This window comes from Syngnathoides biaculeatus, chromosome 6, assembly GCF_019802595.1.
Source record: "Syngnathoides biaculeatus isolate LvHL_M chromosome 6, ASM1980259v1, whole genome shotgun sequence".
Lineage (NCBI taxonomy): Eukaryota > Metazoa > Chordata > Actinopteri > Syngnathiformes > Syngnathidae > Syngnathoides > Syngnathoides biaculeatus.
The window spans coordinates 3,182,918-3,210,289 of NC_084645.1; the positions used below are offsets into that span (position 1 = coordinate 3,182,918).

The 27,372-nt window shown below is 43.8% G+C and overlaps 1 protein-coding gene across 13 annotated transcripts in view; it reads right to left on the reverse strand.

Annotated features, from left to right (window-relative positions):
* Positions 1-27,372, reverse strand: part of LOC133501809 (Fanconi anemia group A protein) — a 168,521-nt gene that overhangs the window by 101,866 nt on the left and 39,283 nt on the right. For 12 of the 13 annotated variants that reach the window (XM_061821800.1, XM_061821801.1, XM_061821809.1 and 9 more), the window contains 2 exons: positions 12,271-12,380; positions 10,778-10,888 (listed from right to left, as the gene is read on the reverse strand). In XM_061821800.1, coding sequence (XP_061677784.1) covers positions 10,778-10,888; positions 12,271-12,380 — 221 coding nt within the window. Of the gene's footprint in view, positions 1-10,777; positions 10,889-12,270; positions 12,381-22,907; positions 23,063-27,372 lie in introns of those variants that run through there. The other variant, XM_061821812.1, reaches the window with a different exon arrangement.

A 27,372-nucleotide genomic window follows, 5' to 3' on the forward strand; every position in this document is an offset into this window, starting at 1 on the left:
AATAGCTTTGAAAAAGTCTGATGGTATTGAGTGACTGATGGTATCAAAGAAGACCAAAGAAAAGGTTGATGGATGTTGTGTGGGAAGACATGAGGACAGTGGGTGTTAGAGAGGAAGATGCACGAGATAGGCTTGGATGGAAAAAGATGACACGCTGTGGTGACCTCTAACCGGACAAGCCGAAAGGAAAGGAAGTTGTATGTCATAGCTTTTTATGTTGTGATTTGGTATATCTCATATTTTATGTTTATAGAAAGCTTCTTTGCTTTCTTGCTATGGGCATTATTTCATTAATGTCGTATTTACAGTGGAAAAAAATGAGTATTTCAACACCCTGCTATATTGCAAGTTCTCCTGCTTACAAATTATGGAGGGGTCTGAAATTTTCATCGAAGGTATCCACTGTGAGAGAGATAATCTAAATAGAAAAATCCAGAAATCACTATGTATGATTATTATTTTTTTTTAACGATTTGTGATACAGCTGCAAATAATTACATGAAAATGCTAACAAGCTTACCAAACCTTCAGTGTCACTCCAAATCAATAAATATAATGAAGTCTTGATCCTCAATGTCACATTTAAAAAATAAAATAAAAAAAAAAAAAAAAAAAACTCCGCCACAACCCCGGTCAAACTATGAAAAATAACTGTGACTTATACCCCGAAAAATATGGTAATTAACGAATTTAATCTTCTTCTTCTTTTCCTTTCGGCTTGTCCCGTTAGGGGTCGCCACAGCATGTCATCTTTTGCCATCTTAGCCTATCTCCTGCATCTTCCTCTATAACCCCAACTGCCCTCATGTCTTGCCTCACCACATCCATAAACCTTCACTTTGGTCTTCCTCTCGCCCCTTTGCCTGGCAGCTCCATCCTCAGCACCCTACCACCAATATACTCACTCTCTCGCCTCTGAACATGTCCAAACCATCGAAGTCTGCTATCTCAAACCTTGTCAGCAAAACATCCAACTTTGGCTGTCCCTCTAATGAGCTCATTTCTAATCCTATCCAACCTGCTCACTCTAAGCGAGAACCTCAACATCTTCATTTCTGCCACCTCCAGTTCTGCTTTCTGTTGTTTCTTCAGTGCCACCGTCTCTAATCCAAATATCATGGCCGGCCTCACCACTGTTTTGTAAACTTTGCCCTTCATCCAAGCAGAGACTCTTCTGTCACATAACACACCAGACACCTTTCGCCAGCTGTTCCAACCTGCTTGGACCCGTTTCTTCACTTCCTTACCACACTTACCATTGCTCTGGATTGTTGACCCTAAATATTTGAAGTCGTCCACCCTCGCTATCTCTTCTCCCTGTACCCTCACTCTTCCCCCTCCACCCCTCGCATTCACGCACATATAATCCGTTTTACTTCAGTTAATCTTCATTCCTCTCGTTTCCAGTTCATACCTGCATCTTTCTATTTGTTCCTCTGCATGCTCCCTGCTTTCACTGCATATCATATCATCTGCGAACATCATGGTCCAAGTGGATTCCAGTCTAACCTCATCTATCAGCCTATCCATTACCACTGCGAAGAGAAAGGGGCTCAGAGCTGATCCCTGATGCAATCCCCACCTACACATTAAATTATTCTGTTACGCCTACACCACCCCTCACCACTGTTCTGCTGTTGTATGAGGGCATACATGTCCTGTACTATTCTAACATATTTCTCCGCCACACCAGACTTCTGCATGCAGTTCCACAGTTCCTCCATTGGAACTCTGTCATAGGCTTTCTCTAGATCCACAAAGACTCAATGTAGCTCCTTCTGACCTTCTTTGTCCCTTTCAATTACCATCCTCAAGGCAAATAATGCATCTGTGGTACTCTTTCTAGGCATGAAACCATACTGTTGCTCGCAGATACTGACTTCTGACCTCAGTCTAGCCTCCACAACCCTCTCATAATCTAATTGTGTGGCTCATCAACTTTATTCCTCGAGTTGCATTCGAAAGCACAATAACAAATCATTGTGGGTCAGCTGGTTGGGCTGTTCGAATACCAATTTTCATTTGAAAACCAAAGCAAAAAAATCTCTAAATTTTCGTTCGAAAACTGATTTGTATGAAAACCAAGACGTTCGAAAACCGCGGTACCACTGTACTCTCCTGCCTGTCTACCTGATTACCTTGGCAGTAGTAGTCCAGGCTTCAGGAAGCTCCTCCTGTCTGTCACTCAAAGTTCCTTTCCTGCATGCTATACTTACCCCCATCACTTCTTCATCGTCCCTGTTTCTTTAACCAACCATTGTCCATTACAATCTCCACCAATAACTCTTTCTCTGTCTGGGATGCTCAGAACTACTTCATCTCGTTCCCTCCACAATTTCTCTTTCAACTCTCAATCATATCCTACCTGTGTGGCATAGCCGCGAATCACATTTTACATAACACCCTCAATTTTAAATTTCAGCCTCATGACTCTATCTGATGCTCTTTTCATCTCCAAGACATTCTTAGCCAGCTATTTCTTAAAAATGATCCCCACTCCATTTCTCTTCTCATCTATTCCAAGGTAAAATAATTTAAACCCTGTTCCTAAAGTTCTAGCCTTATTACCTTACCACCTGGTCTCTTGTATGCACAAAATATCACCCATTCTCCTAATCATCATGTCAACCAACTCCTGACCTTTTCCTGTCATCGTCCCAACGTTAAAAGTCCCTACATTCAGTTGTAGGCTCTGTGCCTTCCTCTTCTTCTTCTGCTGACTAAGCCGCTTTCCTCCTCTTCTTTGTCTTCAACACACAGTAGCTGAATTTCCGCCGACGCCCTGCAGGTTATCAGTGGCAGGGGCGGGGGTTGTTAACCCGGGCCACGACCGATCCGGTATGGGATTCATTTGATGAACGCTCATAAGTGTTAGGCAGAGTTTTACACCGGATGTCCTTCCTGACGCAACCCTCTGCATTTATCCGGGCTCGGGACCGGTCTACAGATTGCACTGGGTTGTGCCCCCCATAGGGCTGCAGATAGTCAAATAAAGACAATCAAATAAAGTCAACACACAAGGTACACAACTCACATACTACCTAGGCTATGTTAAAGTAAGGGTCCGAACACATATGAAGATAGAAGAAAAAGAGAGAGAGAGATTTAAACCACTATCTCCCTGCAGTGTTCCACACGGCAGGAGTGAAGAAAGTTGGAGTTGAGGGTTGTGTCTACTTGTCCAGGGTCCTCCAAATCCCCAGTGTAGTCTTCCTCCTTGTGATCCAATGTAGGCCTCGCTAGCGTTAGCTCACCGCTCGCATTAGCTCCTCGCTAGTGTTAGGTCATCGCCAGCGTTACCCCGTCACAAGCCTTGGCTCGTCGTTGGCTATTTAGTTTCACTCTCAATGGGTGGGAGGTGTCTTGTTGTGGTCTTCCTCCTTGTGGTACAATGTAGGACCTTGCTCATCGCTAGTGTTAGCTCGTTACTATCTTTAGCTCGTCGCAAGCCTTGGCTCGTCGTTGGCTATTTTATTTCACTCTCGAAAGGTGGTAGGTGTTCTTGTTGTCGTCTTCCTCCTTGTGGTCCAATGTAGGACCTTGCTAGTGTTAGCTCATCGCTCGTGTTAACTCGTCACTATCTTTACCTCGTCGCAAGAGTTTACTTGTTGTTGGTTATTTAATTTCACCCTCAATGGGTGGTTAGTGTTATGGGCCTCAGAAATGAGAAAAGCCACTCCCTGCTTGCAGGATTAGAGGATAGTAGGGGTGAGTATTTGGATATTGGGGAGGTAAAAGTAGCTCAGAGGGAGTGCCTGCTGCCACCTAGCACTAGTGACATCAAAGTCAAATAGCTAATACAAACAACAAACCTCGAAATAAAATCCATGCACAACATCTGGATTGAATGATGACACTGAAAGTTAACACCAGAGTTTAAACAACAGAAGTGCGACAACTACGCAATATATAACAAAGACCACAAACAGAACACAACATGTAATACATGAAGCCGTACATATCTTATTGAAGAGTTTGCACATTAAAGTTATTTATTATTTATAATAAAAGTTTGGGATGCACCGAAAATTCAGTCACAAAGACTTTCAGCTACCAATGGCCCAAAAGTGCATTATTTTGATTTTGAACACGGCCCCCATTCAAAAGGATGAGTACTGAGCCATCTCCTCTTCACTCTGCTGAACCAAGACCGCACACCTACATCCAACTCCAACATTTTCATCAACTTTGCAGACTAAACGATTGTGGTGAGCCTAGTCAACAACAACGCTGAGACAAGTTACAGAAGTGAGCCGCCTGAACGTGAAGACAAAGGAGATCATAGTGGACGTCAAGAGAGGGGACACCCAGCATACCCGCTAACCATCAACGGTGCTGCAGTAGTGTCTGTGACCAGCGACAAATTCCTGGGTGTACACATCTCAGAAGTCCTGCACTGGACCTCCAGAACCACAGCACTATCAAAAAAGGCTCAACAGCAAGCTCTACTTTCTGCAGAAACTGAAAAGAATAATTATGTTCTCATTTTACAGAGGGACGATAGAGAGCACCTCTCAAAATGTTGGCCCCTCCTGGAAGTCATCATCTTATCATGCTGGACAACTTTGTGTGTCCCAGTGATCCTAGGAGCTACGTTGTATGGGGCTTCAAGCCCCTGGTAAGGTCACCTGTGGCAAACAGGTCCTCGATGAGGGACCAGACAAAGCTTGGCTCCATAAACCCCTATGATGAGTAAACATAATGGATATAGGTTTCCCTTGCCCGGAAGTGGCTCACCGGGGGCCCCCTCTGGAGTCAGGCGTGGAGATGTGGCTTGAGGGCGAGCAGCTGGTCGCCGGGCTTACACCTGGAGGGGTCGGCTGGGCAAACCCCGAAAGTGTAACATGGGCCCTCCTTCCCATGGACTCACCACCTGTTGAAGGAGACATTGGGGTCAGGCGCAGAGTGCGCTAGCCGAAGGCGGAGACCACACACATCAGATTCCCGGCTACAGAAACTGGCTCTCGGGACATGGGATGTCGCCTTTCTCGAAGAGATGGAGCCCAAGGCACTGTGTGATGTTGAGAAGTTCCGACTAGATAAGAGTTGGACTTAGCTCCACAATTAGCTTGGGCTGTAGTACCATTCTTCTGGAGAGGGTTTCGACTCTCTTAAAAATTTGGAGGTATTCAGAGGCGCTGAGCAGGTGTGGATTAACTTAGTGCCCCCGGCTTGGTGCTTGTATGTTGGTGGATGAGAGGGTAGCCTCCATCTGTCTTTGGGTGGGGGGATGGCTCCTAAATAATGTTTGTGCCCATGCACGCAACAACAGTTCAGAGTACCCATTCATTTTGGAGTCCTTAGAGGGAGGGCTCTCCAGCCCTCTCGCTGGGGACTCCATCATTCTGCTGACTTAAATGCTAAAATAGGCCAAGGCAATGAGAACTGGATGGGTGTGATTTGGAGGAACACCCCACCACCTCCATCCCAACCAGAACCCAAGCGGTATTCTGTGACCGGACTTTTGTGGTCAGCACAGGTTGCCCATAATGAACAGGCATAAGGTTGTCGACATGTGTGCTTGGCACCACGACACCCTAGGTCACAGTTCGATGATGGACTTTGTGGTCGAGTCATTGGACTTCAACCACGTCTTGGACACTTGGGTGAAGAGAGGGGCAGACCTGTCAACTAATCACCACTTCGTGGTGAGTTGTCCCCAATGGTGGGGGTCAGTCCGGCATAGCAGGCCCAAACGGATTGTGAGGGCCTCTTGTTATTGGCACAATCCGCTGTCAGAAAGAGATTCAACTCCACCTCCGACAGAACTCTATCATAAATTGGAGGAGGCAAGGGACATTTAGTGGACTATTTTCTGTGCATCCATTGCTGAGGCGGCCAACCTAAGATGTGGCCGTAGGTTGGTCAGTGCCTGTAGTGGCGGTAAGCCACGAACACATTGCTGGACACCAACAGAAAGGGATGGCATCAAGCTGAAGAAGGTGTCCTATCGGGCCTTTTTGGCCTGAGGGACTACTGGGACAGCTGATGTTTACGGTTTGGCCAATTAAAATGCAGTTTTGGTAGTTGCTGTGGAAAAAACCCAGGCGTGAGAGGACTTCAGTCAGGCCATGGACAATGACTTCAAAACTTCATCAAGGAAATTATGGTCCACCCTCTAGTGTCTCAGGGAGGGGAAAGCAGTGCACTGTCAATACTGTGTACAGCAGACATGTCCAAAGTCCGGCCCCCGGGCCAATTGCGGCCCGCGGCCTCTATCATGAAATCAATAATATGCGGCCCGCCAGCACTGTTGACCACAGTATAAAATACATGTGTACAAAAAGCTATTTTTCATATTTTTCATTTCACCAGAAGATGGCAGTAGCCCTGTGGCCGCACTCTGGCCGCCGTGACCCTTGACCTTGCGTGATCGTTTCAGCCCAGCCCATTTCTAACATGGTGTCTGTAAACAAAAAAGGAAAGTTGACCGCGAGGGCCGCCGCTTCCAGGACAAGTGGAAATTTGAGTATTTTTTCACTGAAATACGAAACAACTGTGTCTGCCTAATTTGCCAAGAGACTGTGGCTGTTTTCAAGGAATTCAACATCAAGAGGCACTACCAGACGAAACATGCTAGCTACGACAAGCTAACTGGGAACAAACGCGGTAAAAAAGTGAAGCAACTGGAAGCTGTTTTAACGGCACAGCAAAGCTTTTTCACAAGAGTCCGTGAGTCAAATGAAAATGCCACAAAGGCACGCTACGAAGTGGCAACGCTGATTGCAAAGCACTGCAAACCTTTCACTGAGGGTGAATTTATTAAAGACTGTGTAATGAAAATGGTTGAGAAAATTTGTCCCACGAAGAAGCAAGAGTTTGCCAATATTTGCCTGGCTCGTAATACTGTGGTACGGAGAATTGAAGACGTTTCATTAGATATTAAGAGACAGTTAGAGGCAAAAGGAACTGAGTTTGACTTTTTCTCGTTAGCGTGCGATGAAAGCACGGATGCGTCCGACACCGCTCAGTTACTGATCTTTTTAAGAGGAGTGGACAATGACATGAACGTGAGTGAAGAGCTTCTGGACCTCCAGAGTCTGAAGGGCCAAACAAGAGGAACGGATTTATTTGTTTCTGTTTGTTCCACCGTAGATGACATGAAACTACAGTGGAATAAAGTCACCGGGATTATTACGGACGGCGCACCTGCCATGGCTGGCGAGCGGAGTGGATTATCAAGCCTTGTCTGTAACAAAGTCAGCGAAGAGGAGGCAGCGCTATTAAACTCCACTGTATTATTCATCAAGAAGTTCTCTGTGCCAAATATATGAAATATGATAATGTTATGAAACCGGTGATAAAGACTATTAATTATATTCGCTCCAAAGCGCTGTGCCACCGCCAGTTTCAACAGTTTCTTCTCGACATCCAGGCTGAATACGGAGATGTTTTGTATCACACACCGACGTAAGGTGGCTCAGTCGGGGGTCTGCGCTGCAGCGCTTCTTCTCTCTCAGGGAGGAAATTGGACAATTCTTGACTAAAACGGGACAACCCATGCCACAATTAAATGATCCTGTTTGGCTGGCTGATTTGGGATTTTTAGTTGACATAACGCGACATCTGAATGCGCTGAACACAAGCCTTCAAGGGCAAAATGCAGTGGTAAGCCAACTGTATTCACACATCAAAGCCTTTCGGACCAAGCTGCTACTTTTCCAAAGACACCTGTCACAGGCGCAGCCCAATACCGCACATTTCCCGTCGCTGCAGGAAATTGTGACCAGTTTCCCACAGATCAATATCAGTGCGCAAATGACAAAGTATGCAGCAGACATCTCATCTCTGGTTGAGGAGTTTCAGCAGCGCTTTCGGGACTTTGCAGCTATTGAAAAGGAGATCACGCTTTTTTCCTCTCCTTTCTCCGTGGACCCTGATGACGCTCCAGACCACCTGCAACTGGAGCTCATTGAGCTGCAGTGTGACGCCGAGCATCGCAGTCGGCACCAACAGCTCCCTCTTGTCAACTTCTACCGCCAGCTGGATGAAGGCAGGTTCCAAGCAATTCGGACATTTGCTAAGAAAATGCTGAGCTTGTTTGGCTCCACATACATGTGCGAGAAGACATTCTCCGTTATGAACATTAACAAGAGCTGCATGAGGACGAGACTGAGTGACTCTCACCCGCGTGACGTCTTGCGCATCAAAACCACTGCTCTTGAGCCAGACATGGACTACATACTGCAGTCAAGATCCCAGTATCACCCTTCACATTAGTGCAGGCAAGACCTTTGTTAAGTCCTCTGAGTTGAATAAATTCTTAAATCTCAGTTAATTAATTTTTTTGTGATGGTCAAAATCACAGTTTGAATATGCAGTGATCATTGTTTTGTTTTCAGCACTTTTCCTACAGTGAGCATATAATAGTGAATAATATGTAATGTTTCACATGAACTTAGATATCCTTTATAGTTTTCTTAATTTTTTGTGGTTTGTGATTTCGGTAAAAACCTAAATGTAAAAAAAAATGTAAAAGTAAACGTATGCCATTTGTAATTAAATTAAAAAAAATCCCAAAAAGTTAATTTGTATTTAATGTTAATGGTTCAAAGAATGTCAGGCTAAATAGTCGGCCCCCACACATTTTCACCTTACCAAATCTGGCCCTCTTTGCAAAAAGTTTGGACACCCCTGGTGTACAGTGAGGATATGTGATTTTCGTCCTGGCTGTGGAACAGTGGACGAGCTCTTCACACTAAGCAGGGTCCTTAAGGGTGCCTGGGAGTTTTCCCAACCTGTCTACATGTGTTTTGTGGACTTGGAGAAGCTGCTCGACTGTGTTTCTCTGGGAGTCCTGTGGTGATTTTTTTCTGGAGTATGCAGTACTGAAATCCCTGAGATGGGCTGTCCGGTACCTGTATGACCAGTGTCAGAGTGTGGTACACAGTGCTGCCAGTAAGTCCGACTCGTTTCTGGTGAGAGTTGGACTGCGCCAAGGCTGCACTTTATCACCAATTCTGTCCATAACTTTTATGGAGGCGTAGAGGGTGTCCGGTTTGGTGGCCTCTGCTTTTTGCAGATTTTGTGGTTCTGTTGGCTTCATCAAGCAGTGACCTCCAACTCTCACTGGAGCATTTTGCAGCTAAGTGTGAAGAGGCTGGGATGAGAATCAGCACCTCCGAATCTGAGACCATGGTCTTCAGTTGGAAAACGGTGGCAGGGATGAGACCCTGCCCCACGTTGAGGAGTTCAAGTATGTTGGGGTCTTGTTCATGAGTGAGGAAAGAATTGAACGGGAGATCGACAGGTGAATTCGTGCAGTGTCTGCAGTGATGCGGACTTAGTATTGGACCATCGTGGTAAATGAGCCAAGTCGAAAGGCGAAGCTCTCCATTTACCAGTCGAGCTACGTTCCTACCCTCATCTATGGTCACGAGCTGTGGGTCATGAGTGATAGAACAAGATGGCGGATCCAAGAGGCCAAAAAAAGGGTGCCAGGGCTCCCCCTTGGAGCTAGTGTGAGGGAGCTCAGTCATCCGGGAGGAGCTCAGAGTGAAGATGCTGCTCGTCTGGACTGGCTATGTGGTACAGTGCCTGAACCAACTCCTCCCACAACATACTGCAACACACTGTGAGAGCAGCTGAGAAAATCAGGGGTGTCTTTTTCCCCTCCCTTCTGGACATTTACACCCACTTAACCCCAAAGGCTACTAGGATCTCAGGTGAGCCCACTCACTCATCCAACTGCCTCTTCACATTACTGCCTTCAGCCAAAACAAACAGGCTCAAAGACAGTCTCTTCCCCTAGGCAGTCAGTACGCTCAACTCCCTCTCTGCTTTGCCCTCACTATTGTTCTCCCTCCTTGACACCCACCACCATTGACGCAACACCAGAAATTAAGATCAGACGCACTTTAAGCACTTTAACCACTTGTCCTTGCAGCACTGTGTACATTACGCAACTGATTATTCTTCTATACTCTTGAGAAATGTCTATAATTTAATACACTGTCCATTATACTCAACCCTGTATATTGGCGCCTACAACGTCAATACCACACATCTATGTTTATAGAAATTGCAGTCTTGTTAAATTACCCAGACTGACTATAAGATACAATGTACATATTTTAGACAGATTTATTTATTTAATTAATTTTAACTATTTAGTCTATTATCGCACTGCAGGTCTGAGAGGAATGCTTTTTCAGGTATGCATAACACATCTGACAAAGTTACTTGAACCCACGGGTTTTTAGCTGAAAGACTCATTTCACCCTTTCCCCTGAGCAGTCATCTTTTCATGATGGAGACGTTTGTGTCTGTAGATGATACTAGGAAATAAGTTGTCGGGGGCTTTACACCTCTGGTAGGGTTACAGTGAAGAAAATACGTACTTGAACACCCAGATATACTTAGAAATCATGGAGGGGTCTGAAATTTTCATCGTAGGTGCATATTCACCGCGAGAGAGAATCTAAAATATATATATATATATATAAATTTAAGCAGCTTTAAGTTTATGCATTTTTAATTGTTTGAATGCAGGATGTACATGTATTTACACAAATAGGAATTAAAATGGGAATTTACTATTTTGCGGTTAAGAACAGATTAAATTCAAACTTAAAAAAAGCCATAACAATGTGTAAAGCTTAAACATGAACCGAAGACGGGGAGACAAAATGTTTTGATCGGAATAGTATTGAATTCAAAAACATACTGCTTAAACATTGCTATTCCAATTTCTACTATAAAAGTGGCCATTTCAGCATTAAAAAAAATGGAGCATGCAAAAGACAAAATAGACAGTGATTTGTGAATAATCACTCACAGAAGAGCATGTCATCTAGGGCTGAGATGCAGGAAGGAATGCGCCTCTTCTCCACTGCTTCTAGCTTCTGACTTGACTGAAAGCCCATGGCAACCAACGTACCTAAGATAGCTAGAGGGTAGAGGATTTTAACAAATGCACTGTAGTGAGAGTATAAAAAATGGTTTCACAATAAAACTTTTGAGTTATTTTGTTGCATCTCAGACAAAAGGCATGACTTATTAGATGTCAATCATTTGTTGCACCCGGCATTGCAGTTGCACCCTGACAACCTGCTACCTTGTGACCCCACAAAAGAAATGTATTTGTAATTATCATAAGTGTGAAGTTTTGTGTGTGCCAGAGAGTGGCTTGATGAATGAGTGAGATCTTATAAATCACACCTTCTGTCTCTGGTTGTTTTCTCTCTGCAAGTACAAGATGGTGTCAAAATGCCTAATTATTTTTGGAGATCATATTTATTATATATACGACTGTCAAGTGATAATGGCCATTTCGTTTTAACAATTAAGGCAAAACGTGGTCACTGAATGAGCCCTAATAAGTGTAAAATAAAAAAACATTTTGCATTATATCAATATAGAGGGCCAGTACCATGTAGTAGGAGCATGACTTGTGTTGTGGTGGAATGCTACACTGATCGGACCAACCGCACAGCGAAGCAGGAGAGTTTCACACCAGAATAAACTGTCCCAGGGATCGTCCGGACCTTCGATCTAACTCCTCTACTTGTTGTACATTCAAATAAATGTTAATTGTCCACCGAAATCCGTCACTCAAGAAATTCATCATCATTATCATCAGAACTTTTGATATGTATGTACATGTGTGTTCAGCTGTAAGGCGTTTCCTGTACTGTATTTGCAACGGTACAGCAATGTTTGAAGATTATCTTTTCAGAGAGTATGAATTATGTGCGAAATTTACTTATCCTGGCCAGGCTCTGTCCCTACGCCTGCTGAAGAGCATGGGTTCACTGTCATACATTCTATCCATCCAGCCATCCATTTTCTGCATTGCTTATCCTCACTAGGGGAGTTTGCGTTCTGGAGCTTATCCCAGCTATGTTAAGACAAGAAGCAGGATACACCATGAACTGGTCACCGGCCAATCATAGGGCACATAAACAACCATTAGCACTCACATTGACATCTACGGGCAAATTAGAGTCTTCAATCTACCTACCACGTTGGTGGGAAGTGGGAGGAAACCAGAATACCCAGAGAAAACACACACAGCACAGGAAGAACATGCAAACTCCACACAGGCGGAGGGGATTTGACCTCAGTCCTCAGAACTGTGAGCCAGATGTCCTCACCAGTCGTCCACCGTGCCTAATATATTCTAACATTCCTGATTTAAATACTGTAAAAACTCAGTTAAATAATCAGCTACTAAATAGTATGGAAAAGGGGCAAAATATTTGTGTGATAGTGGCATTAGTGCATCCCTAAAACATACTGTAAGTAGATGAGTGACAAGGTTGTCCTTACTTGACAATACGGTCTGTTGCACTTGCATGTCTTCTTTTTCTTCCGGAGAAGGTATCCATTTACACAGAGCCTTCAGCTGTGGCACCAACCACCACCTCATACCGTCATCACTAAGACAAGCCAAAAGGTAAATCAAAACAGGACCTGAGAACAAGACTTGATCACTTCAAGGCGAGACGCAAGATAAGACAAAGTAAGGCGGAAACAAAGTCAGACAACACGATAGGGCTGCACAACATCGATATTGTTCTAATAATTGACAAACCCATGAAGAAGTAATACTATTATCGTAATATACCGCCAACCACTGCAAAATAATGCACAATTTTTTCCAAAAATATTTTCAAAAAGTCAATAGAGTGCATTATATTTAAGTATGGATGAAAAATAAAAAATACAATCACATTGTATCGTCATTACAGGTACATAGTGGTACACATTTAAATTTCAACATGATATTTGATGTCTTATGTTACACATTTATATATACTACACTAATGTGCACCACCAACGTGAACTCTGACCTCCTCGGAGGGGGCGGGGGGAGACGTTTTGCATTTTATGATCGTTAGCATAGCATATTTGTTAAGAAATGACTGCCCGTGAGTTTGTTTCAACTTAAACGAAAAAAAAAAAATGTCAACTACAAGGGCTAGTTGTGCAGTCACTTTTAAAAGAAATGTTTCACCACTCCGCCCAATGACGCAGCCAAACCGGAAGTAAAACAACGTGAGCTGAAACTACATAGTATGATTGTACGATCATTTAAAAAAAGGGAAAACGCACACAATTGAAATGCTCGCTTTTTTAAAAGTGCCCGTTACACTCATTTCTACGCAGTTTGAGCTTTCGTTTTGTTCTTGACCAGACGCTATGAAGAGCTGGGACAGATTCCAGCCGAATGGGGGCAAGAGGCTCCGCTGTTAGCATGGTGGACCTTCCCATCAAGGGGCTGACAATAATGAGAAGTAAAGGGAACCAAGACTCTTGGGATTCAAAAAATGTTTCCTCACAAATGGCAGAGGATGACAAGATGGGATCACCGTTTATGAATGCAGGGAGAACCAGAACTAGACCAATACATCAATGATGAGTTTGACAGTGATGCACCAAAGGTAGCTATGATATTATTCAGATTGGAGATGAGACAGATGCTTCTTATGAATTCTTGGCCGAGGACGTGTAATGTAGAGGATAAACTGTACTATGCACAAACGTTTTATGCACAAATATTTAATGCAAAAAAATGTTTAAGTTTAACAGTTTTAAATTATTTAAGACTAATATGTGTTATTAACAGTATTAAAAAAATGTTATGCCATCATTGAACATTTATTTTAGTTGGTTGAGGAATTCTGTTCTGACAATTACAGGGACCAGGACAAGCGTGTCCTGTGGCCTGTCCCGAAATACATATTACAGCTGCATCAGTACATGCACAAAAATTATTAATGATTGTTGTACAGACAATTTTTTGAGAAACAATTCAAGTAAAAGCAATAAAAGTACCAACTAGCAAAATAGAAAAACAGACGGTTCCCAATATTTTGAGCATATGTCTAGCAGCAAATTGGTGGTGCCCATTGTACATTGGTAGAAGGGTTTTCCTGATTTTTTTTAGGTCAACTAGTTCAAGACACATTATACTTGAGAAATTACAGTATTTGGAAAGTAATGAAATATATATAGCTCCCGGTTCAGTTTTATTACAGTATTCATCATATGGTGTAAAGAATTATTGCAATATTATAGAAAGTCTCCCTCTCTCTCTCTCTCTCTCTCCCCCTCTCCCCCCCCCTCTCTCTCTCTGTGTGCGTGTGTTTCAGCGCCTTCCTAAAGCCGCACACCTGTCACCAATCAGCCCTTGTCACCCCCTGCCAATAAGCCTCCTGTTTCTGGAAAAACTCACCAAAGTCTTGCTTCTTCAAGCCATACCAAGCCTCTTCTGTCTCAAATAAGCAACTCTATTCCTCGTTCCCTTTTTGACGCTGGTCTCTTTGTTATCAGAATTACAGATCCAAATCATTCCTTCCAAAAAAACAGCCGCCTGTCCTCTCCAGTGCCAGCCACCAGTCCACGCCACTGCCTGACAACGGACATCAGACTAATTCCATACATCCCATAATAAAGTCTTCATCATAATCTGTCTCCCTCCGCCTGCTCTTGGGTCCAACGTACCTCCACCCAAACCCTCCTCAGGGGACTTGGGCGCTTGAACCCAACTTCTGTTTAACTGCACTCTAGTTTTCGACCTTCAACCATACTTACATCCCTCCGGTTCCGTCCACTGGATATCATCACTCCTTGTTGCATCCTTTAAACTGTTGGAAAGTGGTAGAACAGTTTAGACCTCAAGGAACATCAGTGCTATGTCATCCAGCGGCTGTACATCTATTGCGATAAATCAGGGAGTTTCATTTCCTCTTGCCCCATCCGACCAAAAGACCAGGCTCACTGCAATCAGAGTGTCGTGGTGGGCCAAACCTCCTTGAGCTCTCCCTCCCGGATGAACGTTCCTGGTTCCATAATAGTTTGTGCTTATAACACCCTCACTACTGCCCTTTTCGATTCCAGTGCTGAGGAAAATGTTATTCATGAAAATATTCACCAGCTCCAAAAACCTCTCCAACCACCTCCATCCCCAGAAAAAGTCACAGTTCTGGTTACTGAGGTCATTTTCGCTGTCAACTACCAAACAATACCTATCACGCTCCTTATTTCCGATAATCACCACAAAAATAACTTTTTTTCATTACCTATGGAGTGTACTTTGGCATTATATTAAATAAAACCTGAGTGAGGAGAACAAAGGTCTGAGCTTAGAAAGTAAGATGGATAAACTCCGAGTAATTCAACTTCAAAGGAACTCTAAAGTCTACTTCAAAGAAATTAAATGGTCATTTTGGGGCTTTCACAGTCAGCCACCTTACGGGTGACTACCTAGGGTTATTACCAGGGGTACTGGTTTCAAATCTGCACTCATTTGTTTATTGCACCCATTCAAGGCCCACAGACTTTCTGGGGCATGAAAGGGGGGTAATGTAACTTAGGTGAGGTGGAGAAAGGAGAGTCCACGGCAGAAAAGAGGAAAGTGGAATCTCCTGTCCATGCCCACAGGGGTAGGAGGAGTTTTTAAGGAGAGGACAAAGGAACTGGGGGGTGCTTTTTGGCGGGCTCAAGAAGGCAACAGAGGATCGTACTCATAGCTTGCAGCTGTGGCACCTTTTAATTAAACAATTAGCCCAAACTTCAGTCTCCGAGAGAGCTTCCTCCATTTACAGCCCAGACCTAAAGGGAAAAGATATTTCATTTCCCCAAACTGTCTTGTTTCTTGGTATTCCCTTCACAATCCCTTGATGATATCCTAATTTTTACCTGTTACCCCGGAGAATTTCGCATCTATGTACACCTAGTCCTCCAGCGCCTCCTCAAGAATTTCCTATATGTCATACCAGAGAAATATGAATTCCACCTTTCCTCAGTGCAATTGCTAAGCTACATCATTGCATTGACAACTTCAACAGGACCTCCCAAAGATCCAAGCCATCACTGACTAGCCCCTCTCCACTATCGTCAAGAACTTCAAAGCTTCCTCAGATTTGCAAATTTCTACCGTCGATTCATATGCATCTACAGCAACGTCGTCATTGCTCTCACAAGTCTCAAATCCACCAGCTACCCCTTTCAGTGGACCCCGGCAGCCTCCCAGGCATTCAGTCAATTTAGCCTTTTCACCAATGGTCCCATTTTGCGCCACACTGACTCCTGCTCTCCAGTTCGTGGTGGATGTTGACGCCACAGATCCTGCAGCTGGAGCTGATCCGACGACCCAGAAAATGTACCTCCGCACTTTTATTTCCCCATCAACCTATCCTCTATGGAGAGGAATTAGAATATTGGCAAACCAGCTGCTGGCCTTAATATTGGCCCTGGATGAATTGAGGCACTGGCTGGAGGGGACTGAACAGCCATTAATCATTTGGACTGACCAAAAAAACCTAACCTATGTTCCACTAAATGCTTCAACCCCCAACAAGCTCGCTGGGCACTATTCCTGAGGAGGTTACTCACCAAACTCCATCTGCTCCATTCCGTATTACCAAATTTATCAATCTTACCTCTGTACAATTGAAACCTCTGCGGTCTTGAATAATTCACCCCAAATTTCATGTCTCATTGCTTAAGCCTGCTCCACCTGCACCCTGAGCCCTCTTCTTTCTTCCTGGTTTCCATAACACCAAGCCTGATACCCTGACACATATTTACTCACCAAACTCCAGCTGGTCCATTCTGTATTTCCAAATTTATCAATCTCACTTCTATCCAATTGAAACTTTTGCGATCTTGAAAAATTCACCCCAAATTCCAAGTCTTGTTGCTTAAGCCTGACTCTACCTGTGCCCAGAGGCCTTCAGCTCAACGACCCCCTGGGAATATCAACGGCCATCCAGCCTTCAATTTGTCCATCCTCGACATGAGGCCTAGGGAGAAGGAATACAGGTACCTGGTCGTCTAAGAAGGGTATGGGGCTGGAGGAGCATTTTTGGATTCCCGGAAGCTTATTCTCGACCACCACCTGCAGGAGGACTTCAATGTAGATCACTCAGGGAAGCCTGAGGACGCCAAGATGCATCAGTTGAGGGCGGGGGTACTGTCATGAACTGCCCTGCAGTACCATAGTTGGACCTTGGGTAGCTCTTTGCGTCCTCTCTCCCTCCCTTCCTCACCTCCCCTCTTACTTTCAACACCATCCTCAGCCGGCACACCAGTTACCAATCAGCCATCATCACCACCTGAATACAAGCTTCCCTGTTCTTAGATATCCTTGCCAAAATATTGCAGCATCTTGACGCATGTCATTGGAGTAAGCTCAAATAATGACGAAAAAATTACATTTTTAATTCTGTTGTGTTGTGCAAGAATGGCTCATGCTGTGATGCAAGCTACATCAACATACACTGGTGTTGAGCTGTGTCAGCGGCCCAGAATTTCACCTCACTTCACTCTCAAACCGAAGACCTGTTCGCGTCCCCCACCCCTCCCAAAAAAAGGTAGATCACAGGAGGTTGTCTGCTTGAAAAGTCAATCTTGAGGCAAAAAAAAAAAGTTTGGCCAGTCCTGGTTAAAACTGTTTGAGTTGCAAATTTAAGTTCAAAGTCATTGAAAATGTATTCACTGATTTTATGCCAAAAATCTGCATCAGGGTAATGAGTGAATTTCCCATTTTGTGGTCAGAAATTCTGTTTTCTTTGTCTGCAAATGAGTTTATAGCATTTTGAAATTATTTTTGGTTCCTTGATATTTATAATCTTATTGCTTGAATGAGAAGTTGGCTTGCTCCCGGTCTCCAAGATGGTAGCAGCTTAAACAGAAGGTTCTGACCAACATGATCGGAATTCAATAAATCCTGCTGATTTTGGACAAAATGCTGTGAATACTAGATGTGGGACACTGCTGGTGACGACTTCAGTGGACTAAAACCACCATCTGTGCAACCTTAGTCGTATCGTTCCCATCGAAGCAGCTCGGCCTAAGTTAGCCTAGCCCAGCTGGGACCGCTAACAATGAAAGCGTCTGTTTTCCAATATTTACGAAGGAAGAAAACATCAAAGGCTAGTATCTACACGTGATGCAAAACCTACGTATCGTATACAAAGAGGGTAGTGAGTACCAATAAGAAGTGAGGCGAGTGGAAACGGCAACATAAACTTGCTTATCGGCCGAGTATTCCTTAGCTTAGCTTGCTAACAACAAGACGTATTTGTGATCAATTCGTGGATGTTGAAGAAACATTGAAAGTGAGTAACTTAATAATTTATACAACGAGGGCCATGAGGATTTAGGAAACTTAACAAGTCTTAGTACCCAAATTGGTGTTGTATCGTTCACAGTGAAGCTGCTCGGCCCATGTTAGCCTACCGCGCTAACATTTCGCCGACGTAGAGGATACGACGACGACCAAACATCAATCATCGACTCAACCTTGAACTACGAGTGAGGGCCATTGTGGTTTGAATCACCTCCATTCACGTATCCTTTAAATCGCCATATCCTTTATATTTTTAACACAGGTAGTATGTGATTTGTGTACCTTATGTGCTGACTGTTTTTATTGTGATTGTTTTCATTTTACCTTAACTTCAACATAGAGTAGGTAGTATGTAAATTGTATATCTTTTGTGCTGACTTTGTAGGTAGGGCGTAGGTAGAAATTTAGATCGTGGAGGTCGAAGACAAAAAAGGGGAGCAAAGCAACTCAGTCAGAAGATGAAGAAGAGGAATGCAAAAAACCTACAGCTGTATGTAGGGACTTTGAATGATGGGACTATGACTGGAAAAGCTCAGGAGTTAGTTGACATGATGATTCAGAGAAAGGTTGATATATTGTGCATCCAAGAGAGCAAGTGGAAAGGGAGTAAGGCAAGACGTTTAGGTGCAAGGTTTAAACTATTTTATCATGGAGTAGATGGGAATAGAAATGGAGTTAGGGTTATTTTAAAAGAAGAGCTGGCTAAGAATGTCTTGGAGGTGAAAAAAGTATCAGACCGAGTGATGAGGCTGAAATTTGAAATTGAGGGTATTGTGTATAATGTGATTAGCGGCTATGCCCCACAGGTAGGATATGACCTCGAGTTGAAAAAGAAATCCTGGAAGGAACTAGACGAAGTAGTCCTGAGCCTCCCAGAGAGAGAGAGAGAGAGGGAGAGAGAGAGTTGTGATTGGTGCAGATTTCAATGGACATGTGGGCGAAGGAAACAGGGGTGATGAAGAAGTGATGGGTCAGTACGACATTCAGCAAAGGAACTTTGATGAGAAGTTAATGAATGAAGAGAATGGGAGAGAATGTAGGGTCGAAGGGGCATGCATGAATGACCAGGAAGTGGGAATGATTAGTAAGGGGGAAGTTAGAAAGGCACTGAACAGAATGAAAAATGGAAAGAAAGTTGGTCCTGATAACATACCAGGAGAGATATGGAAGCAATTTGGAGAGGTGGCTGTAGAGTTTTTGACCAACTTAATCAATAGAATACTAGCAGGATAGAAGATGCCAGGAGAATGGAGGAAAAGTGTGCTAGTCCCCATTTTTAAGAACAAAGGTGATGTTCAGAACTGTGGAATCTACAGAGGAATAAAGATGATGAGCCACACAATGAAGTTATAGGAAAGAGTAGTGGAGGCTAGACTCAGGACAGAAGTAAATATCTGTCAGCAACAGTATGGTTTCAAGTCTAGAAAGAGTACCACAGATGCATTTGCCTTGAGGATGCTCGTGGAAAAGTACAGAGAAGGTCAGAAGGAGCTCCATAGTGTTTTTGTAGACCTAGAGAAAGCCTATGACGGAGTACGAAATGAGGAACTGTGGTACTGCATGCGCAAGTCTGGTGTGGCGGAGAACTATGTTAGAATAGTCCAGGACATGTATGAGGGCAGCAAAACAGCGGTGAGGTGTGCCGTTGGTGTGTCAGAAGAATTTAAGGTGATGGGTAAGTACGGCATTCAGCAAAGGAACTTTGAGTGGCAGATGGTGGTGGACTTCGCAAAAAGGATGGAATTGGCAGTGGTGAACACTTAATTCAAGAAGAGAGTGGAACATAGAGTGCCTTACAAGAGCGGCAGTAGAAGCACGCAGGTGGGGATTATATTTTTTGCAGACGGTGTAATATGATGAAGGTTATCAACTTTAAAGTTGTGGTGGGGGAGAGTGTAGCTCGACAGCATAATATGGTGGTGTGTAGGATGACTCTGGTAGTGCGTAGGAAGACTAAGAAGACAAAGGTAGAGCAGAGAATCAGGTGGTGGAAGTGGAGAAAGGAAGAACATTGTGTGGCCTTCCGGAAAGAGGTGAGACAGGCACTAGATGGACAGTAAGAACTCCCAGAAGACTGGAATACTACTGCCAAGGTATTCATGGAGGCAGGCAGGAGAGTACTCAGGGTGTCTTCTGGTCGGAAAGGGAAGAGGAGACTTGGTGGTGGAACCCCAAAATACAAGAAGTCATCCAAGGTAAGAGATTAGCGAAGAAGAACTGGAACACGGAGAGGACTGAGGAGAGACCGAAAGAATACGTTAAGATCCGTCATGGGGGTAAAGGTATAGGTGGCAAAGGCTAAACGAGAGGCATATGATGACATGTACTCTGGGTTGGATACCAAAGAAGGAGAAAGGGAGCTCTACAGGTTGGCCAACATTGGGATAGAGATGGGAAGGATGTGCAGCAAGTAATGGTGATTAACGATAGCGATGGAAATATGTTGACTGGTGCCAGTAGTGTTCTAAGTAGATGGAAAGAGTATTTTGAGAAGTTAATGAATGAATAAAATGGGAGAGAATTTAGAGTAGAAGAGGCAACCGTGAATGACCGGCAAGTGGCTTTGATTAGTAAGGGAGAAGGTAGAAAGGCACTTAACAGAATGAAAAATGGAAAGAAAGTTGGTCCCGATGACATTCCAGGAGAGGTATGGAAGCAATTTGGAGAGGTGGCTGTGGAGTTTTTGACCAACTTATTCAATAGAATACTAGCGGGAGAGAAGATGCCAGAAGAATGGAGGAAAGTGTGCTAGTCCCCATTTTCAAGAACAGTGGAGATGTTAAGAACTGTGGAAACTACACAGGAATAAAGATGATGAGCCACACAATGATGTTATGGGAAAGAGTTGTGGAGGCTAGACTCAGGACAGAAGTAAGTAACTCCGAGCAACAGTACGGTTTCATGCCTAGAAAGAGTACCACAGGTAGACTATTTGCCTTGAGGATGCTCATGGAAAAGTAAGGAGAAGGTCAGAAGGACCTACATTGCATCTTTGTACACCTAGAGAAAGCCTAAGACAGAGTACCATGAGAGGAACTATGGTACTGCATGCGCAAGTCTGGTGTCGCAGAAAATATGTTAGAATAGTACAGGATATGTATGAGGGTAGCTTAACAGCGGTGAGATGTGCCGTTGGTGCGTCAGAAGGTAGAGGTGGGACTGCATCAAGGATCCGCTCTGAGCCCCTTCCTGTTTGCGGTAGTAATGGATAGGCTGACAAACGAGGTTAGACTGGAGTTTCTTTAGACCATGATGTTTGCAGATGATATTATGACCTGCAGTGAAAGCAGGGAACATGCGGAGGAACAGCTACGAGATGGAGGTACGCACTGGAAAGGAGAGAAATAAAGATTCGGCGTAGTAAAACAGAATATATGTGCGTGAATGAGAGGGGCGGAGGAGGAAGTGAAAATCCAGGGAGAAGAGATAGCGACTTGAAATACTTGGGGTCAACAATACAGAGCAATGGAGAGTGTGGTAAGGAAGTGAAGAAACGGGTCCAAGCAGGGCGGAACAGTTGGCGGAAGGTGTCTGGTGTTCTATATGACAGAAGAGTATCCGCCAGGATGAAGAGCAAAATTTATAAAACAGTGGTGAGGCTGCTCAATATGTACAGATTAGAGACAGTGGCACTGAGGAAACAACAGGAAGCAGAACTTGAGGTAGCAGAAATGAAGATGTTGAGGTTCTGGCTTGGTGTGAACAGGTTGGACAGGATAAGAAATTAGCTCAGAGGGACAGCCAAAGTTGGATGTTTTGGAGACAAGGTGAGAGAGAGCAGATTTCGATGGTTTGGACATATTCAGAGGTGAGAGAGTTAGTATGTTGATAGAAGGGTGCTAAGGATGGAGCTGCCAAGAAAAAGAGCGAGAGGAAGACCAAAGAAAAAGTTAATGGATGTTGTGAGGGAGGACATGAGGACAGTGGGTGTTCGAGAGGAGGATGCACGAGATAGGCCTAAATGGAAAAAGATGACACGCTGTGCCGACCCCTAATGGGACAAGCCGAAAGAAAAAGAAGATTGTTTGAATGAGAAGTTCAAAGATTTTTCATAGTTATCTTGATTATTTATTTAATTATATATTGTAGCCGTTAATAGGAAAGAAACTCATGCCTCTAATACATTACTTTGGAGGTAAGATTGGGAAAGTGTAGGACTTGAATGTATTCGGTAGTCCAGTTTTGAATGGTGTGATTTGGCATCGAAACAAAGTTAAGTTTGTCTTATTTTGCATTTTCAACCAGGCTGTCACTTTCAACGATACTGAAATTGTCTTTTAGTAATTGTGCTGTCTTAAATTGATTGAGGTAAGAATACATGATCAACAAGGAATTTTTACGACTAAATGATGTTAATGTCGATGACGTCCGATATTTAATGAGGTAGAATAGGAGATAACTCATAAGAATGACAAAGATAGATGAAAGTGGAAATTCTAAGAATTTAATAAAATGATAAAAATTGTTCAGATAACATTCATTATACAGCTATCCCCGCCAGACGCGAGGTAAGGTTGCGATGTTAAGGCAAAATTCAATGTTAATTGAACATAATCAATAAAAGTAAAAATGGTTAAAATGATAAAAATTGTTCAGATAACATTCATTCTACAGTTATCCCCGCCAGACGCGAGGTAAGGTTGCGATGTTAAGGCAAGAAGGATAAGATAAATGATAAAAATGAGTGAGCCTGTTAGGGTTGATCAAGTCCTATATAGCTCAAATCCTAATTTAATAATAAGGGTTTTCGGGATTACGGATAAATTGTCAAAACAACTTGCCCTTCATAGGTAACCACGTAATATCGCCGGTATTATCCTGCCATTACCTTATTATAGTAGTTTTACTTGCGCCCAATCTCAAAAAGAGTCGTCAATTTAAGCACTCGAAGTTGCCAATTCCTTCTCCCCGCCAGCTTGCCATACGACTATTACACCTATAGAAAGACCTTGTCTCTTTGTCAGCGAAACCTGAACAAAAAGCCCGAACTTCCACATCCAAGGTTTTTATAGCTTTTTGGTGGAACATTCTGGAAAATGTTGGCTGAATCTACGCCTAGTGGGTAGAGCCTCCCCCGGTTCATCCCATCGGGCCCCATTTGCCATTCCTGGCTTGACTTGTCACGCCCCTCTTTAGCTTCACTCAATCTTGTCATTCTCCCTTTAATTAATAAATGCATCTTTAAAAAATATAACCACAACTCTCGTTCGGTTTCACCCTAGTTTTGAACAATAGCATAAATGTATAAACATTCTTGTGAATACAATTCTCTCATGCATTCTCAGGCTTGTTTTAGTTGGTTGCTCATCATGTGTTGCCTTGTCTGAGAGAGACAGCCATACACAGGTTATATTCTTTTCACAAAGCTGTTTCAAAGCATCTTATTTTGTGCTAAATGTCTAGTGGAAAAATAGTTAATCTATTTCTGCTTGCCGACATCCTGCGTGGTCATTCGAGTGTGACGGGCTTCCTGTTCAGTAACTTGACGCTGCAAACATCTTGAAAAACGTTAGGTGTGGCTTGACAGCTCCATCCTGTCACTGTCTTTATATCAGAAATAAGATGTGAATACAAAAGATATAACAATAATTGGGTTCTTAAAGTTGCTAACCCCGATATATGTATGCCATACAAAGATGTGAAAAATAATCAAGTTTATATAAGGTTACTGACTTTGGTATACGCATGCAATGCAAAGAGAAGCTAAGTGGGTAGGCTCCGTTTATCAGAGAGATCATTGCCGTGCTGGTGAACCAATTAAGTATAATTTTGTTTGGCGACATCTGGTGTTCAATTTGAGAGTTGGTGGCTCAGCTCAAGACATGAACCTTAAGCCATACACCCCAAATGTTATCAATTCGCTCCATTGCTATTTGTGGTGTGGCAACCTATCTGACAAGGTTTTGTATCCTAGCTTTTGTAATTTTAATGGAAGAGTTATTCGTAATTTGCTTTTTAGTCCATTTAGTATATACTTTGGTTGGGTCGAAAGGACATAATGGACAAAATTTGATGCTTCAATGCCACCAAGTGATTTTGACTTTTGCACCGTCTTGAGGGAGATTTGGCACCATTTTGCACTTTGATTTTACAATCAAACTTTTCTGTTAAAGAGCACTTGGAACTATTTATCAGTGGGAGAGGTAAGAAATAGTGAAATTAGTGACTAACACATGGCGGTGTTTTCCTTTTGATAGAGGCTATGTGACTGATTACAGTGACCATTTAATTATTCCAGCATTTACAGTTGTCAAGTAGGTTGCCATCCCACAAATAGCAATGGAGCGAATTGATAACAATTGGGTTGTATGGCTTGGAATGCAGCCCTATGGGGGCACAAACCAGTGCAATCTGTAGGCCGGTCCCAAGCCCGGATAAATGCAGAGGGTTGCGTCAGGAAGGGCATCCGGCGTAAAAACTGTGCCAAACAAATATGAGCGTTCATCTAAAGAATCCCATACCGGATCGGTCGTGGCCCGGGTTAACAACGCCCGCCCCCGGCACTGCTAACCTGCAGGGCGTCGGTGGAAATTCAGCTACTGTGGGTCGAAGACAAAGAAGAGGAGGAAACCGGATCCAGCGTCAGAAGAAAAAGAGGAATGCACAGAGCCTACAACTGAGTGTAGGGACTATGACAGGAAAAGCACAGGAGTTGGTTGACATGATGATTAGGAGAAAGGTTGATATTCTGTGCATCCAAGAGAGCAGGTGGAAAGGTAGTAAGGCTAGAAGTTTGGGAGCAGGGTTTAAATTATTCTACCACGGAGTAGATGGGAAGAGAAATGGAGTAGGGGTTATTTTAAAGGAAGAGCTGGCTAAGAATGTCTTGGAGGTGAAAAGAGTATCAGATCGAGTGATGAGACTAAAATTTGAAATTGAGGGTGTTATGTATAATGTGGTTAGCGGCTATGCACCACAGGTAGGATGTGACCTAGAGTTGAAAGAGAAATTCTGGAAGGAACTAGATGAAGTAGTTCTGAGCATCCCAGACAGCGAGAGAGTTGTGATTGGTGCAGATTGTAATGGACATATTGGTAAAGGAAACAGGGGCGATGAAGAAGTGATGGGTAAGTACGGCATCCAGGAAAGGAACTTTGAAGGGCAGATGGTGGTGGACTTTGCAAAAAGGATGGAGATGGCTGTAGTGAACACTTATTTCCAGAAGAGGGAGGAACACATAGTGACCTACAAGAGCGGAGGTAGAACCACGCAGGTAGATTATATTTTGTGCAGACGATGTAATCTGAAGGAGGTTACTGACTGTAAAGTAGTGGTAGGGGAGAGTGTAGCTCGACAGCATAGGATGGTAGTGTGTAGGATGACTCTGGTGGTGGGTAGGAAGATTAAGAAGACAAAGGTAGAGCAGAGAACCATGTGGTGGAAGCTGAGAAAGGAAGAATGTTGTGCGGCCTTCCGGAAAGAGGTGAGACAGGCTCTCGATGGACAACCGAAGCTCCCGGAAGACTGGACGACGACAGCCAAGGTGATCAGAGAGACAGGCAGGAGAGTACTTGGTGTGTCATCTGGTAGGAAAGGGGAGAAGGAGACTTGGTGGTGGAACCCCAAAATACAGGGAGTAATACAAGGAAAGAGATTAGCGAAGAAGAAGTGGGATACTGAGAGGACTGAGGAGAGGCGAAAGGAGTACATCGAGATGCGACGTAGGGCAAAGGTAGAGGTGGCAAAGGCTAAACAAGAGGCATATGAAGACATGTACACCAGGTTGGACACGAAAGAAGGAGAAAAGGATCTCTACAGGTTGGCCAGACAGAGGGATAGAGATGGGAAGGATGTGCAGCAGGTCAGGGTGATTAAGGATAGAGATGGAAATGTGTTGACTGGTGCCGGTAGTGTACTAAATAGATGGAAAGAATACTTTGAGAAGTTGTTGAATGAAGAAAATGAGAGAGAAGGAAGAGTTGAAGAGGCAAGAGTGAAGGACCAGGAAGTGGAAATGATTACTAAGGGGGAAGTCAGAAAGGCATTACAAAGGATGAAAAATGGGAAGGCAGTTGGTCCTGATGACATACCGGTAGAGGTATGGAAGCAATTTGGAGAGATGGCTGTGGAGTTTTTGACCAACTTATTCAACAGAATACTAGCGGGCGAAAAGATGCCTGAAGAATGGAGGAAAAGTGTTCTAGTTCCCATTTTTAAGAACAAAGGGGATGTTCAGAGCTGTGGGAACTATAGAGGAATAAAGTTGATGAGCCACACAATGAAGTTATGGGAAAGAGTAGTGGAGGCTAGACTCAGGACAGAAGTAAGTATCTGCGAGCAACAGTATGGTTTCATGCCTAGAAAGAGTACCACAGATGCATTATTTGCCTTGAGGATGCTCGTGGAAAAGTACAGAGAAGGTCAGAAGGAGCTACATTGCGTCTTTGTGGACCTAGAGAAAGCCTATGACAGAGTACCAAGAGAGGAACTGTGGTACTGCATGCGTAAGTCTGGTGTGGCAGAGAAGTATGTTAAAATAGTACAGGACATGTATGATGACAGCAGAACAATGGTGAGGTGTGCCTTAGGTGTGACAGAGGAATTTAAGGTGGAGGTGGGACTGCATCAGGGATCAGCTCTGAGCCCCTTCCTATTTGCAGTGGTAATAGATAGGCTGACAGATGAGGTTAGACTGGAATCCCCTTGGACCATGATGTTCGCAGATGATATTGTCATATGCAGTGAAAGCAGGGAGCATGCAGAGGAACAATTGGAAAGATGGAGACATGCACTGGAAAGGAGAGGAATGAAGATTAGCCGAAGTAAAACAGAATATATGTGCGTGAATGAGAAAAGTGGAGGGGGAAGAGTGAGGCTACAGGGAGAAGAGATAGCGAGGGTGGATGACTTCAAATACTTGGGGTCAACAATCCAGAGCAATGGTGAGTGTGGTAAGGAAGTGAAGAAACGGGTCCAAGCAGGTTGGAACAGCTGGCGAAAGGTGTCTGGTGTGTTATGTGACAGAAGAGTGTCTGCTAGGATGAAGGGCAAAGTTTACAAAACAGTGGTGAGGCCGGCCATGATGTACGGATTAGAGACGGTGGCACTGAAGAAACAACAGGAAGCTGAACTGGAGGTGGCAGAAATGAAGATGTTGAGGTTCTCGCTCGGAGTGACCAGATTGGATAGGATTAGAAATGAGCTCATTCGAGGGACGGCCAAAGCTGGATGTTTTGGAGACAAGATTCGAGAGAGCAGACTTCGATGGTTTGGACATGTTCAGAGGCGAGAGAGTGAGTATATTGGTAGAAGGATGCTGAGGATGGAGCTCCCAGGCAAAAGAGCGAGAGGAA